Raw genomic sequence first — 18,050 nt, forward strand, 5'->3', positions numbered from 1 at the left:
TTCGACATTTGAAGCCAGTACCTGTGAAGGTGTAATCTAAGTGTGCAATCTGTTTGACTGTAAGAACCCTGGGCTCATTAAACTCCTTGTTCCTGAGAAGGACAGAAGCAACAGTGCGGATGTTACTGTTGGATCCCATCACTATTAGTAAGTGCAGAAGCAGGCGTTTACAATGCTCATACACCTCAGGGTGGCAGTGGTCAAACCCTAAAAAGGACAGTAGAAAACAATCATCAATAAAGAGAAATAATGAGTACTCTTGCTCCCAAATACATATTTTAAAGAAAAGCAGAGATTACAGAAAAATACTTTGTAGATGATGTACCACGTGAATATACTTATTGGCCCAGAATTCTCATACCCTTTTAACAATAGCCTATTGTCAGAGTCACAGGGAGAATCAAGACAAGTTTTCAATGTGTTTTATGTGTGAAATTTAGTAATTTACTAGAAATGATTACTCTGGGGATGCCTGGGTGGCTCAGTTGGTTGAGTGTCTCATCTTGGTTTCAGCTCAGGTCAAGGTCTCAGGGTTGTGAGATAGAACCCCACATGGACCTCTGTGCTGGGTGTGGTCTGCTTGGGATTCTCTCTCTCTCCCTCTCTTTCCCTTCCTCCCTCCCTCTTTTTTTTTTTTTTTTAAGATTTTATTTATTCATGAGAAACACAGAGAAAGGCAGAGACATAGGCAGAGGGAGAGAAGCAGGCTCCATGCAGGGACTCAATCCCAGGACCCAGGGATCATGACCTGAGCCAAAGGCAGACGCTCAACCACTGAGCCACCCAGGTGCCCCCTTTTCTTCCTTCTCTTAAAAGGAAAAAAAAAAAAAAGGTTATTACTGTGTTATATTACTGTGTTACATAAAAAGGTTATTACTGTGTTATTTGCTATCAATTAATTTCATAAAGGCAAGCATTTTTTTGTGTCTAGTGCATAATGGAAAGTCAGGGGATATTTGATTACCGAAGAAATGAAGTAATATATGTAATAAACGTGGATATCAGGAAAACTTTGGAGATGAGGACTACCTTGACTTGCTTCAGGAAGTCAGTTCTATGAGCATGGAAAGTACTGGCGATGTGATGGATCCCACGTGTCTGTTACCGAGGGCCCAGTGGAGTTTCAGCTGTAATAATCAGACTGTCCAAAATCCCATTCTTTTGGGAAACACTTAGAATCCATTCTAATTTTCCATTTACTCTGAAAGTTTCCAGTTCCAGAGATAAATTAACTTTACTTTTCCTATAGCTACCAAATTTTTCCCGCTAGAGAGTAAGTGTGTTTATGAGCAGTGGAGGGGCTGCAGGACAAGAATGGGAACGAGGACAGAAGACCTATTTGTGGTTAAGAACGAGTGAGGACTAGCTCCCTTCTAGACCATGAGAATCACTGTAAAAAGTGTCACGGAAATAACACACAAAAAAATGGTAACAGAAACACCGAAAAACTAGACTGTCTTTAAATTATCACAGAAACATATTGCAACATTGAGTTAGAAGCAATATTTATTACCTATAAAAATTGCATGAAGAAGAAGATGGAGGTAGCTTCCCCATTCCACCTTCACACTGTGATCAATGATCAGATCAGTCAAAAGGATCACGGCTATGTTACACCTGTGACAAATGAGAGTGCTATTAATGTTCTATCAGAGTAAATGTGGAGAAACTCTTATGCCAGTTACTTGAAGACTTTAATATTGTATTTTGTGGAAAAATACAACTTCAAGAAAAAAAGAAGAGAAGAAATATAGCTGAAGAAACCATTAAGTGATAGTTTTAGGAAAAAAACGTTACCTGCTAAGGCTCCCCAAAGTCAAGGGCCATAATTTCTTTCACCTAGCACACTGCTTGCCACATAGTAGGTGTTCAGTATGTGTTTGATAACATTAATCAATTTTGAAAGAATGCGGTAACTGTTCTATTGTGATTTTGCTAAGTAGAATTCAGTTTAACATAATTCAAAGTAATAGTGCCTAGTACCAGAAAATATTTTTCAGATGTAGTAACTGGGTCCCAGAAAGGTCAAGTAACTATGCCAGACACCCAGAAAAGCAGCAGCAGAAGTAGATTTAATGATATTAATTGTAAATATAATTCTGAGTTTGTAGATTTCTTGAAATCTAAATACATGGATCTCATTTACTACAGTATCTAAAGAAAGAAATTGCTTTTATTCTGTGTTGTCAGATAGCATAAAGAAAGCTGAAAGTGTTAAGCAGCAATTTGGCTCATATGAAATAGGAATGACACTGTAGTCCACCTGTGAAGAGGTAATCCAGGTGATGACGTTTCAGGCAAGTAATCCACCAGTGGTGACCAGCAGCCTCCAGCTGGTGGGAAGGGTAGTGGCTCTCCTTGATTATGCTCCATCACTTTCAGTCGCCAATTAGAATAAAGTGGCATTGAATCACCTATCAAAATAAAATCATCTCATTTTCTACACCATCTATTTTCTGCCGACATAAGCAAACTCTAGTTAAGACACCAACTATTCATACCATTGGAAAGTGATAAAAAAAAATAATAACTTCCCACTCTTTTGACATAGGTTTGCTAGGAAGACCTGGGTACAAATATTGTCAAGCTACACAAATCAGAGAGAGAAAGAGCTTATCAATTCAGGCTCCAGTCTTTATATCAAAGCAACACTACAGTCGCGCTCCATTAGCTTCCATAATGGATGTCCAAGCCACGAAACCACATCACAGGTAAAGCTGCCTTGTAACAAGGGCCTTCTGGTAAGTTACTCAATTCTAAATTTCCTGCGATAGGGCCACCATAAACCCATGTTAAAAGGAAATCTGCTCTACCGCAGTGGGGCTGCAGGGTGCAGTAAAAAATGACATCAGGAAATGTGAATTCTGTGTGACATGGGTAAGTCACTTAACCTCTCTGGACCTCAGTTCCATCATGTGCAAAATGAGGAGATTGGACCAGGTCATCCTCAGGGTCCCTTCTCAGCCTGAAGGTTTGCGCCTCTGATTCCACTCTACCCCAGCGTTAGAGTGAGACCTGGAGAAATAATCACTTTGCGATTTTAAGGGAGAACTTTACAGTAAAATGTGAATCCACAGAAAAAGACCAAACTCGTTTTTTTTTTTTTTTCCTTAAAAAAAAAAAAAAAAAAAAAAGCAGGCTGTAGCCGGTGTCTACAGTGCTTCTTGAGAGCCAATTCTTATGTTCCTTTTGATTTCTCTATAGGGAACCTGTGCTTTTAAAAACCAATTTCCCCCATTCCTGCTGCTGCTTAAAATCAGGACATTTCAGATTACGTTGGAACACCACTAGTGGCAGTTAAAATACTCTTCTCAAAAACAATTTATCAGAAAAATACATTCACTAACATTAATATAATTAATAATACACCTCGCCATTGTAGTTATAAAAAAAAAACATTTGGAATTTATTACTTTTTTCTTCTTCATAAGATCCTCCAGAGCTGCTACTGTATCGAGATTCTAGTCTGTGATGTTGACGATTTAAATGACTGCTTAGTCCACTGTAGATGTCTAGGTGCGCATAGCTATGGGAATGATCATGGTGGTTAGTCACAGGTCACGGTCAAACAGTATTTGTACTTTTGGTTTCACTTTCTACATTTAAAAAAGAACACGTTACATATTAACAAAACTCCCTACTATACATATTTATTGCCACCTCACGGTTCAAAAGCTTAAGCTTTTAAGTCAATCATTTCTACTGGAAGACTTTTCTTAAATTATTCTAGTAATCATGTTCTGGTGAAACCCAGTTTATAAAAAAAACGGGCAGAGTAAATAGCCGTTCAGAAAAGTCTAAAAATGTCAATAACACAAAGAGGGGCTGAACATATTCCATTTATTCATCCATTAGAGTACAGGAAAGAATCTAGCACATCAGCATGGTGATGATGAAACAGTTAATTGTGGAAAATTTCCAAAATGGAAATGTATTTTTTCACTAGAATTTTGAGATGCACATTCAATGAAACATATAATTCCAGTGCAGAAAGATCATTTATTCTGATGATAATAAGTATCTGTCAAACTGAAAGGCTGATGAAGAACAGAGAGGTACTTACCTCTCTTCAATATTCTCTTTTATGGGCTTATTATCGGGATTGCCATCTATGGGAGCTACCATTGTATTGCTACTGGAAGTAGTTCCTGCAATCAGAAATAAAACAGATCTGTGAACTTAAAACCTGAAATAACTCGGTAACAACAAAAGCTTTCAAAATGATAGATGCTACTACTCCACTAAAATGAGAGCAAGGTGATTTTTAAAAAGGAATGTACTCATATAATGACCCAGAGGGAAAGGAGAGAATAGCAACAAAATTTTAGATGCTTAGAAACAAATGGACAGGAAGCAATTCAGCTATAAGAAGGCTGAATCTTAAGCTGGTAGTAGGGGAAACCAAGAGGCATCCATATCTATATTGCTGAACCCCCAAAAGACTCAGGAATCAGCAGCTCTGAGTACCCCCTGGGAGTAGGGATAGTAGGGGTTGAAACTTGCTAAAATGGCAGGCATGGTTGAAAATCTATTTCAGAGGTAAATGGTCCCCAAGATCTGTGCCCCTCCCTCTTGTAACTGGGTGGCTGTGTCTCTCTACTTCCAGAAATCTTTTTTCAAGTTTATTCATTTAAGTAATTCCTATACCCAATGTGGGCCTTGAACTCATGACCCCAGAGATCAAGAGTTGCATGTTCTTCCAACTGAGCCAGCCAGGTGGCCTTGGGAATCTTTTCTTATAAGTGTAAATCAAAGATTTCTAGACTAGGTTACATTATGTACAGCTGAAGGAGGAAGAACTTCATTGAGAATAGTGGGATTGTGTGAAAATACACATACTAAAATTGGAGATTGTATCCCCTTGAAAGCTTCTCACCCCATAAGGCTACCAGAAGACCATGTTGTGTGTGTATGTGTATCTATAGATTACATGTATTTGTACATTCTAGGTATGTATTTGTACACACACACAGCTCTGCGCCCTCTACTTTGGGTAGATTACTCATAGAATTTTGGGGAATCTGATCAGTCCAAGAGAAGAGACCCATAGACATTTTCATCGATGAAATCATGGTGTGACAAATGACAAAGTCAACAAGCTCCATCTATACCTACAAAACATCCCATCAATATTCCACTCTTTTATCAAAAAAACAGATCTAGAATTGGTAGGCTTTTGAGGAAAGCTTTTACTAAGACAAATCAAAACAGAGCAATATAGAGAAAATAGGAACATCTGCCAGGAGAAGCGAGTCAGATATAGAAGACAGTCCAACCATGAAATAGAAATAAGGTGCTCCTAAGAAAAAAAAAATAATCAAAAAACCGACTCTTTGGAATTTAAAACGTTCTGGCAGATATGAAAAACCCAATGGAAGTGTTATTAGAAATCCCTTAGAAAGTAGAACAAAAAGAGCTAAGAGATGAAAACCGATGACAAAAAATAAACTATAGAAGATTTCTAATTATACAGATGTTATTAACGTGTCAGAAACATTCAGTATAAACTGAGTGACATTCTCATGGAAATGTAATCTAAAATAGTCCCAATATTATACTGATTTTCAATGGCAGTTATTCCCTCAGGGACATAGTTTCTTCAATGCAAAATATTACAATAAGTCTATCTGTATAGACATCTAACACTCACATGTCTGGATATCATGTATAATATATACCCAACTAATTATAATAATAAGAAATTACAGACTAAGTCAGTAAGTTTTTTCTAGATTTAAGCCACCAACTCTATTTATTTTAAAAATGCTTGTATAAGGATATCTAAATCTATATTCTGGTTCCAGACACATAAAATTTTCCCTCTGTAATACTCAGAAATCTGACATTGTCAAACTTCTTCACTCATATGAGGATTTACAAAGTCCTGTCGGGGTGATTACCACACAGGACTCATGTTGGCTTTTGTGTTTCTTGATGCTGTTTAAAGCAAATGCTTGCGGAGATAAACAGTTATCCAAAACTTCTCTTTTGAGACAAAGTTATCGGTTTTCAGTAACTTCTCACCTGAGGTGACAGAAGGGATTTTGCAGCTGGAGGTGATGCGGTAATATGGGGGGTTATCCATGTGAGTGACCCCGGAACTGACAGGATCGGTCAGCTGCAGTTCACTCACCAGCTCTTCCAGCAACTGCATTGTTTTGTCTCTACCTAAATAGACAATGACTTTCTTCACCTGTCACAAAAGAAATTGTTTAGAAAAGAAAAAGCAAAATTTTTACTTCTTCATGAATTTGTCTTGACAGATTTTATCAGGTAAGATCAATCTGAAATGGGAGATGAATAAGCACAACTTCAATTTGAATCTCGGGTCAGCAGCACGACATTAGTTGGCTTTATAAATATGGTCCTTCCTACAGCCCTTGGCATTATCTTTTTTTTTTTTTCCCTTGGCATTATCTTTAATTGGGATGACTTAACTGTTCAGCAGTTTCCACATTATTGACTTCTTTAATATTTTGCTTTTTTTTTTTTAAGAAAAGCAAAAGATAATTGCTTTCCTATAAATCACTTTCTCTTTAATGGAGACATTTCAGGGATCCCTGGGTGGCACAGCGGTTTGGCGCCTGCCTTTGGCCCAGGGCGCGATCCTGGAGACCCTGGATCGAATCCCACATCAGGCTCCCGGTGCATGGAGCCTGCTTCTCCCTCTGCCTATGTCTCTGCCTCTCTCTCTCTCTCTCTCTCTGTGACTATCATAAATAAATAAAAAATTAAAAAAAAAATGGAGACGTTTCAATTAATAATGTCATCCCCCAAAAATAAAATAAAAATAAAATAAAATAATGTCATCCCAAATTTTCTCTTAGACTTCAAACACAGGATTTAGTTTTAATTCTGCTTTCCCTATTAATACTCTATACTCAACCCAGCAGGTACAGAGCAGTGATTAAAAGCAAGGAACCAGAACTAAACTGAAACCCAAATCACACAACCTGGATCGGAGTGTAGATGCTTAGTAGCTATGCAATTGGACAGTTACTCTCTGTTTTCTCTTCTGCAAAATGGGGACAAGAGCACATACTCCATACAGTTGTTAGGATTAAATAAGACTTAATATTAGCTCTTTAAACACGGATAGCACGTAGTATGAATTAAATATGTGAAAAAAACATTTCAGTAGTATGCCTGTGTGTTAATAATACATATTAATGAACTGCTTACTAACTAATCAGCCTATCTCACTTTTTTCTTTGTACTTCAATCCTTTTTTTTTTTTTTTGTACTTCAATCCTTAATGAAAAAAAAAAATGTGGTCCTGCCAGCATTAGACATCATCACCAGGAGTGGCCAGAAATCTAGAATCTCAGGCCCTGTCCCAACCCCTGACCACCCCCTCCCCCCAGAGCCAGAACCAGATAGCCTGGTGATTCACCTGTATATAGACAACTGAGCAACTCTGCTTTACATGACCCCTGGGAAAATCTTTTTTTTTTTTTTTTAAAGATTGATTGATGGACTTGTATTGGGCGGGAGGGGGGGGGCAGAGGAAGAGGGAGAGAAAGAGAAAATTTCAAGCAGACTCCCACTGAGTGCCGAGTCCTATATCTTATGACCCTGAGATCATGACCTGAGCCAAAAATCAAGAGTTGCATGCTTAGCCGACTGAGCCATCCTGGTGCCCCATCCCTGGGCAAATCTTAAAACCTGCTTTATTATATCATATCAGAAATCTTATAATGACTACCCATTGATAACTGACCTACCCACAGCACTGCATCTACCCAACCTGCTAGTTCTGTTCTCAGATCCAGGGTACAGTTCTGCCTCTGTGCCTTTAATGTGTCTGACTATGAGGACCAATCGCTCTCTAATCCTGTTGTGTCTTCAAGCCCCAGCCCCGCCCCAGCTGCACTGCCTTCTCCACAGACTGGGAATTCCACTCTAAGTGACAGAGCCAGTGGCTGTGCAACACTGAAGAAGTCCCTCTTCTCTCTGCCCTGTTTCATTCACCCGTAAAACTGCCGGCGTCTTCACATGCTCAGACCTGAGAATTCAACGAGATGGTGTAGGTGAGGTGCTTACACCATGCCTGGCTGACAGTAAGTGATCAAGAAATGATAATGAAGAAATTATGCCTGGCATTCAAAATAGCTCCTTTTAAGTTCCTGGCAAACGGTTATTCTCTGAATTTCATCTTGGCTTCTTGGATTTCTTACTTCACGCCTGTCTTCTTCTTTCAGCCCAAATCGCGTTTATCCATCCAATTATTTGGTACCTTCTCTGTGCTGGGCACTATTTCGGATTCCGGGAAGAGGGTGATGACCCAGACAGAAAAATTCCTGCCCCTGAGGAGCAGCATCGACCACGCTGACCGAGGCCAAAGCAGTGAGGCAAAGAGGTAAAATACATGTTGGATGATGGCAAGTGCTGAGAAAACCAACAGGGCAGGGAAAGGGGAAAAGAGAGTACGTGTCGGGACAGAGCATCTGCAGTCCTCACAGGGGGACCAGCACAGGTCTCAATGAGAAGGGGCACTTGAGGAAAGATGTGAAGGAGGCAGGGGAGGGAGCAAGGTGGCAAGGCCCTAGGGCAGGGCAGTGAGGCTTCGGGTAGGGGGCCCTTGGGGGAAAATAGGAGGAGCGGAGCTCAGAGAGGTAAGGGGGGGGGGGCTTCTTGTTTCCCACCACACCTTCCTCTCCCTAACTGCTAACAGAGTATTAATCCTGTGGAAGGCCTTCAGAACAAGGCTGCCAGTAACCGAGGTAAGTGGGGGGATGTTAGGCTAGGCAAAGCCATTCAATGGCTTGTTTAAAGTAGGACCTGTAACATTCTGCAGAGCTAGTCTCCTGTGGAACAGTCAGGACACTGCTGTGGGCCTGACGTCCATGTCTGGACACACACATGTGCACCTGCATGCCTGTGTGGATCCTGTTTGACCCTCCTGTCTCATAAATCTACCCTCGTTGAGAACATGAGACTAAGTATTGCTTTCCCCTCTAGAGGGTAAAGACTGTGACATTCCTCACTGCGTTACCTCTTCCTCTGCTTTCCCTTGTTTCTGGAGGTACAATTCTGCAGGCGCTGAGCATCCTCCCTCACCATTCTGCTCTAATATCCAGCTCCTGCCTTGAAGAAATTATAAACATTCTCATTTTGTGGTCTCACTTCTCTGTCACTTCCTTGAGGTTCATCTCTAGTCCTCCCAGAGAGCTGTGGTTCCTCAATTATTTGCCCTCCGTACTCTGCAATTTTCCTTTGTAGCCCTTATCAAGCTGGGGCTTTATTAACTTGCTGATTTATTCATTAAATAGATTAGGTGAAGGTTCAAAGAATAAAATCTCCATCTCCCCCAGGACTGAAATGTCCAGAACCTAGAAGAGCACCTGCCCTGTAATAACAGCCAGATGATATCGGTAGACATAAAGCAATGAATAAAGGCATGTGTGATTTCCTGGCAGGGTCCTCACTGTAGCCCTTGCTTTGCCTCTGCTGCTTTCCTGCTGCCCATACTCTGGGTACCACAACAAACCAAGTAAATACTATTAAAAAAAAAAAAAAGAAAGAAAGGAAAGAAAGAAAGAAAGAAAAGAAAAGAAAGAAAAGAAAGAAAAGAAAGAAAGAAAGAAAAGAAAGAAAGAAAGAAAGAAAGAAAGAAAGAAAGAAAGAAAGAAGAAAGAAAGAAAGAAAGAAAAAATTAAATGAACCTGAATACGTACATAAGGCAAGAGGCTTGGTTCACTATTCACTCCACAAATGCTGATCAGAAAGTGCAAAATTATTTTCAGGTTTTTCGGCCAGCCATCTGCGAGCGTGGTCCACACATTCTCCACCTCCGACCAGGCCAGCTCATCACCATACTAGACGCGGTACACACAACGCACACTTCAGTGATGGTTGCTTATTGAATCCCCCAACTTGTCACACCATGAAATACTAGAAAGTCATGTTTTTATAGACAACTTCAATCTCTTCCATACTCTAGAGGAATAGTCATTTCTTTCAACTCTAAACATAAATATCATTAATCATATATGATTTTTATCTTGTCCTCCATAAGACATATTTTCTATTTAATGAGAAGTATCTAAAAGAAAGGAATTTGGTTTTTTTCAAACCAGTATCTGTTTGGTGAGCCCAGGATTATCTGATCTCTTCATCCACTATTTCCAACCTTCTCTCCTCCCCTTAATTCTGTGCAGCAGGGGTGAACACAAGCTCCACGTTACCTTTGCTGTCATATACATCAGGTTGTTCAAAACCATCGCAGTGGCTTGTGGGGACCCCCAGCCCTCTCCTCGCAACCAGCGCCTGCTAGTCACCATCAGTTCCCGGTCCTTTAAGGAGTCGTCTTCATCATCATGCCGCCTCGCCGTGGGCAGAGGTTTTAAGTCCACCAACTCAATGTTGTTCATCCACGGCAGGAGATAGTGCAGCATTACTTGCCTCCCGGCGGGGTGGGCAGTCTGAATTCTCTGGCTTATCTCTGCGATCAAAAACAAGCCAAAAGAGGGAACAACCAGTATCACTTTGGTTTCCTTTGATTTGTAATTAGTATTTCAACATCTCGTTCTTAAAGAATAAGGAGTCAAGATTTTACTCATTACTTTAAAAAGATTTTACCCATTTATTTGAGAGAGAGGCAGCGAGTGTGAGCATGGGGAGCCCCACGGAGGGCTCGACTCCATAACCAACTGAGCCGTCCAGGTGCCCCTTGACTCACTGCTTTAAAAAATTACAAGTGCTGTTTCCCCTTTTAATAAATTTCATCTCGATGACATCATAAAGAAAATTAACAACTAACAAAAATCACATGCTTTTATATAACAATACTCTTGGTGGTACAGGCATATAAATGCTTATGCATTGTTGCTGGGGTTGGAAAGTGGCACAACCACTACAGTAAACAGCATGGCAGCTCCTCCAAAAATTAAAAATAGAACTATACCATATGATCCAGCAATCCCACTTCTATATATATATCCAAAAGAACTGAAAGCAGGGTCTCAGAGATATTTGCATACTCCTGTTCATGGCAGCACCATTCACAATAGCTAACAGGTAGAAAGCAACCCAAACATCCATGGACAGATGGATGGATAAGCAATGTGGTGCACACATAGAGACAGGTTTGCAACAGAATACTATACAGCCTTTAAAAAGGACATCCTGTCATGTTACAACATGGATTAACCTTGGGGACATTATGCTAAATGAAACAAAAACACAGATACTATATAAGAGGTATCTAAAATAGTCAAATTCATGTAAATACAACTACAGTGGGGGTTTAGCAGGAGGCAAGGGGGTAGGGGCAAAAAAGGAGTTGTTTAGTAGATGGTTCCAGTTCGATAGGATGAAAAACTTCTGGAGACCTGTTTCACAACGATATAAACATACCTAACGCTACTGAACTATTTACTTAAAATGATTACGGTGGTAAATTTCATGATATGTGTATTTTATCTCAATAACACATAAGTACATGAGACAGTCCTTATACATAGATTAATTTAAACTGACCCATCAAAAACGTCACCTATGTTGGTTCTCTATAGGGGAGACTCCTAGGAAATGCTTGTTATTTTTACACTCATCTCATTTAGTGCTCATGATAAACGTGTGAGGTGGCCAGAGGCAAAGTAACCTGCCTAAGTCAGAAAAGTACCGAGTGGCAGAGGATCCAAACACTAGGTTGATTCCAAGGCCCATGTGCTTTGTGCTTTTATAGTTTATACCCTGTTAAATTTCTGTAAGTCACTTTTAATAAAAATCTTTTTTCTCCTTGGCCCCCTCTTGCCCGCTAGGCTTTGTAGTTATTTACTCATTAAAAGGAGTAAATATAGAAGTGTAGTGATTTGAAAGGTCATTCTGGAACTGCACACACATGGGTCTGAATCCCAGCTCTACCCGGTATAAGCTGCTTGACTGAGGGCCAACCTGTCAACCTCTGATCCTCAATTTATTATCGGTGAGAAGAGGGTAACAAAAGCAGTTGCCTCATGGGATTATCATGGCACATTGGAAATAGTGCTGATGAAGTGCTCAGTCCAATGCTTTCTGGTTATATTCAATTCTCACTTTTTACAAGAATCCCTTCTATTAAGACATTAATGTTACTGCCTCCGGTATGAAAGGAAAGACCTGAAGCTCTATGAGTAGTTGGCTGAAGAGGTTCTGTCCAGGGGAGAGGTGGTCATTTGTGGGAGCTGGGGCCACAGCAATGGCAGTGACCTCTCTCTGGGAGACAGGGTCTCCTGAGAAGGAGGCCTGGGAACACGAATACTTAAGATAGAAGGAAAGAATCCACCAAAAGTGACAGAAAAGGAATAGCTCACAGCAGAAGGACAACCAGGAAATATTAAGTTTCTAGAAATCAAGAGAGGTTGGTATTTAAAGAAATGTAAGGTGACAAACATTAACTGCCTGGAAAAGTAGCCAACAGACTGAAGACCAAATGTTGATGATTAGACTTAGCTGTTAGAATGTCTTTAGTAAGTTCATAGAGGAAGCTCACACGAATGGAGTCTAAAGGCCATTTATGAAGACGTACAAAGGCTGAGAACAAGGAAAAAGTGAATGTGGATAGTCAGGCAGGTAAAGGGGGTGGCGGATGGGCCTGGGGTGGGTGTAAAGGAGGAAAAGGACAGGAGGAAGCCAGAAAGCTGAAGACATTTAAAGATTACCACAACTGGTTCCAGAGAAAGGAAGGAGCAGGACCCTCAAATTTCAAAGTGGGGCAAAGCTTATATCGACAGCGATCCCGTACGATCCCCAACAAATACTCTGCTCATCTTGCCTTGGAAACAATAAAACAGAAAACTGCCCTGAGCAGGCTTACAGGCTATATTTTGGTTTAGAATAAACCATTTTAAGCAGAGGAGTTATAACTGGCAGATCCTAATGACAAGTGTCTGTAGACAGAAGCAAAGGACACAGCATCTGAGCTGTGGGCATGGGCCACCCCCACCAATTTCTTGAGCGTTGAGCCTCAGTTGGATGGCTTTGCCTTCTGCGTGGGAGCCTCGAGAAGCAGCCCAACTGCAGCATCAGTGATCATGGCAGCCACGGCTTTGCACTGCTGTATGGCTTTCCCCCATTCGGGTCACTGAGGGACAGGAAACTGTTTCTACTGTGGAAATGGGTACTGTGGAAAGATGCTCAAGGAAGGTTCAGGTGACTAAGTCTCTAGGCCAAATGAAAGAAAGGAGCCACAGCAGGATCCTGTCATCTCCTGGATGCCTGTTTTGGTGCGTGTCCAAGTTTCATACTAAAATAAGATATTGTCACAAGTGAAAGGCAGAAAAATGACCTAAGGGTTAAAATTAAGTTTTCAGGAAAAGGATAAAGCACATTAGGAGCACTTGCCATAGTGTGTTCACTGGGCAGAAGGTTAAACTAGATTTTAAACAAAAACTCCTAAATCTGGGTCCTGGGAGATCCAGAGAGAAAGGACACCTTGCCTGACCCATAGTCCTGCTGTTTTAGAAACCCCTGGAAGGAACTGTTGTCGGCACAAGAGAAGGAAACTGGAACGGAAAGCAATGTGGGATCCTGGCAGGAGTTTTGCTCAAGGCAGTACAGGACCTTTCCCTATCATGAGAGGTTTCACTTACAGAAAGAAACCTGTATCTTTATCCCTGCTCATTTTTATTACTAACGATAGACCAATATGCAAGATAAAGTGTATGTCAAGATATAGGAAGTTCTGTGTCTACTGAAGAAACCTTTTTTTTTTTCCTTTATTTTTTTAAAGATTATTATTTATTCATGAGAGACACAGGCAGAGGGAGAAGCAGGTTCCCTGGGGACTTGATCCCAGAATCCGGGGATCATGACCTGAGCTAAAGGCAGATGCTCAACCACTGAACCAGGCATCCTGAAGAAACGTTTTTAAGTTGCATGTGAAGTCCCCTCCCCTTTTTCCCCCCTGGGGTGGAGAAGAGAAGGCAAAGTGAGAAGCCTTACAGTAATAAGAAATGTATGTATCAAGATAGATTAGTATTAAATCTTATTAAAGGAAAAAATTCTCTTTCATAGAGACACGTTCTGTTTTGAATCAGCCTCAAATTTCTTATTTAAGCAATAAGAAATTTAAGATTTCCTAAAACTAGTTTTTTTTAGAAATGATTGCTAAAGAAAACCCAATAACCGGTTCAACGCTCATACCTGAGAATATGGCGAGAGTGAGCTCAGGATAGGCCCTTGCTAATTCCTCAGACAGCTGATAATACGAAACAGAATACAGATGCGGGAGAGGAGACAGCTGGCTGAGCACTCCGTCTGTTCTCTGAACTTCCAATTTGTGAGCATAGCGAAACATCTTCGGTTCCAGGATCTGCAGGAAGGGAGATTCAAGATTTTATGAGTCCTCTACATTTCAGCTATAATTCAAAAATAAAATCTCCTGAGAATTACTCCAATTTAAAAGCTATATAGTTATGTATCTTGTAAAGTATCTCAGATGTTAGTTTCTAATTCCCAGGAATGTTTGCAAAAGATCTCTAACTGTTTACAAGGTTTACACTCCTTGGGCTTAATGCCAATGGTCCGGGTTAGTGACCGTCTGAAAATGACTTTAGCAACTTACTATACAATTACTTGCAGAAGATTGACCACTTTCCAGTTCAAAAACAGGATTATATGAAAAACATGTGTAAGTGAAACAAAAAATCTTCAAGCAGATCTTGGTGAAATACAGATTAAATATGTAATATGAGCTAAAAATTATTTTAATATTATACTATGTAAAGAGACAGCACTGAACTTTCTTCTCAGTTGATAAAGACATGAGGGTATAATTCCTAAGATGACCACAAACCACCATCAGTACCACTTCAAACCTCTGGAAAAATCTGCATCTACTGGAATCTTGCTCTTAACTTGGTTAAGAGTGAAGAACCTTATCCTATCATCAACTAGTTAGGTATTGGATAATAATGCTATCTCCAGGCTTGGTAAGTTAACTTTCTTGGTTCTTTTTCTTGGTCTAATAAAGAAAAATTATACAAGCTCATCATAAAGGGGCTATTACTTTTTACTTGGTTCTCAAAAAAAAAAAAATTGGCTCACATTATTCTTACCTGCTGAACAGAAATAGTTACATGCACAACGTAGGTCCCGACTGCTAGATATTCATTGGTACATACACATATGTGGGCATATATACATAACTCCTCTGTAACACACTTCTGAATACTCTGTATTATTTGTAGACTCAAGTGATCTATATTATCTTTGTTTTCTATTTGTAGTTATAATTAGGAATTGATACCATGCCTCCCTATTAAAAATAAAGCTGAGGGGCTCCTGGGTGGCACAGTTGGTTGAGCACCTGACTCTTGGTTTCTGCTCAGGTCACAATCTCAGAGTCATGAGATCGAGCCCGTCAGGCTTTGCACTGAGAGCAGAATCTGCTATAGGTTTTTGCTCCTCTCTCTCTCTCTCTCTCTCTCTCTCTCTCTCCCCCTCTGCCCCTCCCCACCTTGTACTCTAAAATAAATAGATCTTTTAAAAAAAGGCTAAATATTTACATGCTTTATTAAATTGTCAACAAGAGATACTTTAACTAACATTTGCTTACAAACCTGTAACAGTTGCATGGCAACTTCATAGATACTTCGAGAAGAATCAGCTGCTTTAAACAGTATCAGATTCAGGAGCATCACTGTGTCACACTGATAATCCCTAGGGACAAATTTTACATGTTAGATAAATTTTAGAGGCTTTCATACCATTAATAAATATGACATACAAAGGGCAAGGCTGCAAACCAAGCTTTTAAGCCTATGACTAGGTGTTTTTTATTGTTGGGTTTTTGTTTTTTAAAGGCAAAAGGTCCAACAACAGATGCATGGTACTCATTATTTTTATTCTGGCCCAATTTCATTAGAGGTCAAGGAAATAAAATACTGGTTTCTTACTATTTCTGAATTCAAAAGGACACATTTTCTTAAAAACAAAAAAAGAAAAGCTAAATAAAATATGGAAGACAGTAGCTAGAGTACCTGTTCTGGAATACATTAGCTATGGCTTTAAAGCAGCCAGCTGCCACTCTGGTGGAACCAGTGTAACATCGATCCACAGCCCAGTACATGAGGTTGCTCTGATCCGGGTTCAGCTCCAGCAGTAATGTAACTGCTTCACAGCCCAACTGATGAACCTAAGTAAAGGTCACAACATTGCCCAGGATAAAGAAATTTATACATTTTACATATAAAATAAACTACTATATATATATACATTAACTCATATATATATATATGATATATATATAAAACTACTTTTCTACATTTTCATTAACAAACATGGTATATACATATTTAATGTATTTAAGCACAAAACCCTGTCTCCTTTTGTTCAACTTCTTCTCATTTTATTCAGCCAAAAGAAAAAAAAAAAGATGGCATGGATAAATTATACTTGGTCTCCTGCTTTTTACACAACACTCTAAGTAGTACAATTCTGTCCTCCAGCAGAGCCCTGAAGGCGGTTGATGAATATGAACGGTGATTAAGTGCTTTCAGAAAAGTGAGTTATTAACCTCTCCAGTTATTTTTATCAAGCTTCATTCTTGTTTTTGATAACCCAATAGAAAAATTATTCTGAGGGGAAAAAAATGTAAGTCCTGTTCTAAATTGTGAAGTCTGTGCATGTACGGTATGAGAACAAGAAAAAGGGAAGGCAAGAGTCATTGGAGAGGGGTCAAAAAAAGAAAAATGATATTAAACATAAAAAATAACAGATTTCTTCCTTGGAGCTCAATGCATTCCATCTTAATATTTTCTTTATAGATCAAGAACCCTATCATGAGATATATATATATATATATTATATATATAATATACATATGTGTGTGTATGTATATATATATACACATATACACACACACTGTATTAATCTTATAAAAAAAGAGGAAATTAACATTTAAATAATAAATAAAAATTAGAAATTTCTTAAATTACTGCATCCTATTTAATTTCACATAACATGCTTTTTGCACATAATTCTAACCTATCATACATATAATATATATGTTATATATATAAATATATAAATACTTGTTTTCAGTGGGTCATACTGTAATTCCAGATAATGCAGAGTGATTCATGTGAAATTTTAAAGGAACTGTCATAATCACCTTTTTGTCCAGAGAGTCCAAAATGTTATCCAACCATTTGTACAAATAGCCATCTGATGAAAGTCCTACATTATCTGCAACAGGGCCACAACATAGGACAGCAGACATAGCCTTCAAACAATAATATTAGAATTACATTTAAAACATTTAAGAGGTTATAGGTTGGCTGCTTAATGAGAAGAGGCAGGATATTTTTATTCATGCTCAGGTAGCCACAATATCTTTAACTCTTTCCTTTATAAAGAAGAGTATAATAGCAATTTTTGAAACTAAGTCATTTGTTAGGAGTAATAAGTAAATACATGATACTGGGTAAGGCATGGAGTTTGAATGGTACTGGAAGAGAAGAGGAAAAAAAGGACCCAGAGAAAGTACTTAAGTGGGGAAAAAGAAGAGGCATTTCTCAGTTCTTTAAGAAGAAAATGGCATTTAAATTTTGGGTAGATTCTCTAACTTTTTTGCATTGTGTTTTATGTAGTTAAATAAACGTAGAGTATAAATATTTGAATATAGCAGGCAAACATATATTCTAATATTTTCCGGTACTCAGAAGAAGTCGATCCTTTTTATAATAATAGGCACCGAGAGACAAAGTTAACCTGCACTCTTCACATAAGAAAAAAACTCAGATTTCTAAGTAGTACCTTTAGTGCACAGTACTGATGTCTGTTAATTTGCATATTTCTGTCACTGTATCTGTCCAAGGGTGTAAACATGATGCTAAAAGGACCTGCCCAGTGACTGAACAGCATAAACAAACTGTGACGAAGGCTCTGTTGAGGGAAGATACTTCTTCTCTGGTGCACTGAAAAAAAAAAAGAATAGAAGGGAAAAAAATTACTTCCATTTCTTTTCATTTTAACATGCACATCCACTTACTCGGTATTGAAATGTAATATTACAAAAAAGAAAGCAAAAGTTTTCCTTTGAACCTACTGAAAACCTCCTCAGT

At 39.1% G+C, this 18,050-nt stretch overlaps 1 protein-coding gene across 8 annotated transcripts in view; it reads right to left on the reverse strand.

The window, feature by feature from the left end:
• FRYL (FRY like transcription coactivator) overlaps positions 1 to 18,050 on the reverse strand; it is a 257,372-nt gene that overhangs the window by 57,313 nt on the left and 182,009 nt on the right. For all 8 annotated transcript variants that reach the window (XM_035704622.2, XM_035704639.2, XM_035704578.2 and 5 more), the window contains 13 exons: positions 17,743 to 17,903; positions 17,099 to 17,209; positions 15,966 to 16,120; positions 15,546 to 15,645; positions 14,128 to 14,296; positions 10,188 to 10,444; positions 9,678 to 9,818; positions 6,025 to 6,193; positions 4,064 to 4,148; positions 3,414 to 3,526; positions 2,264 to 2,414; positions 1,514 to 1,617; positions 22 to 207 (listed from right to left, as the gene is read on the reverse strand). In XM_035704622.2, the coding sequence (XP_035560515.1) occupies positions 22 to 207; positions 1,514 to 1,617; positions 2,264 to 2,414; positions 3,414 to 3,526; positions 4,064 to 4,148; positions 6,025 to 6,193; positions 9,678 to 9,818; positions 10,188 to 10,444; positions 14,128 to 14,296; positions 15,546 to 15,645; positions 15,966 to 16,120; positions 17,099 to 17,209; positions 17,743 to 17,903 (1,902 nt within the window). The remainder of the gene's footprint in view (positions 1 to 21; positions 208 to 1,513; positions 1,618 to 2,263; positions 2,415 to 3,413; positions 3,527 to 4,063; positions 4,149 to 6,024; positions 6,194 to 9,677; positions 9,819 to 10,187; positions 10,445 to 14,127; positions 14,297 to 15,545; positions 15,646 to 15,965; positions 16,121 to 17,098; positions 17,210 to 17,742; positions 17,904 to 18,050) is intronic.

The sequence above is a fragment of the Canis lupus genome, chromosome 13, assembly GCF_003254725.2.
Source record: "Canis lupus dingo isolate Sandy chromosome 13, ASM325472v2, whole genome shotgun sequence".
NCBI classification, from domain to species: Eukaryota; Metazoa; Chordata; class Mammalia; order Carnivora; family Canidae; genus Canis; species Canis lupus.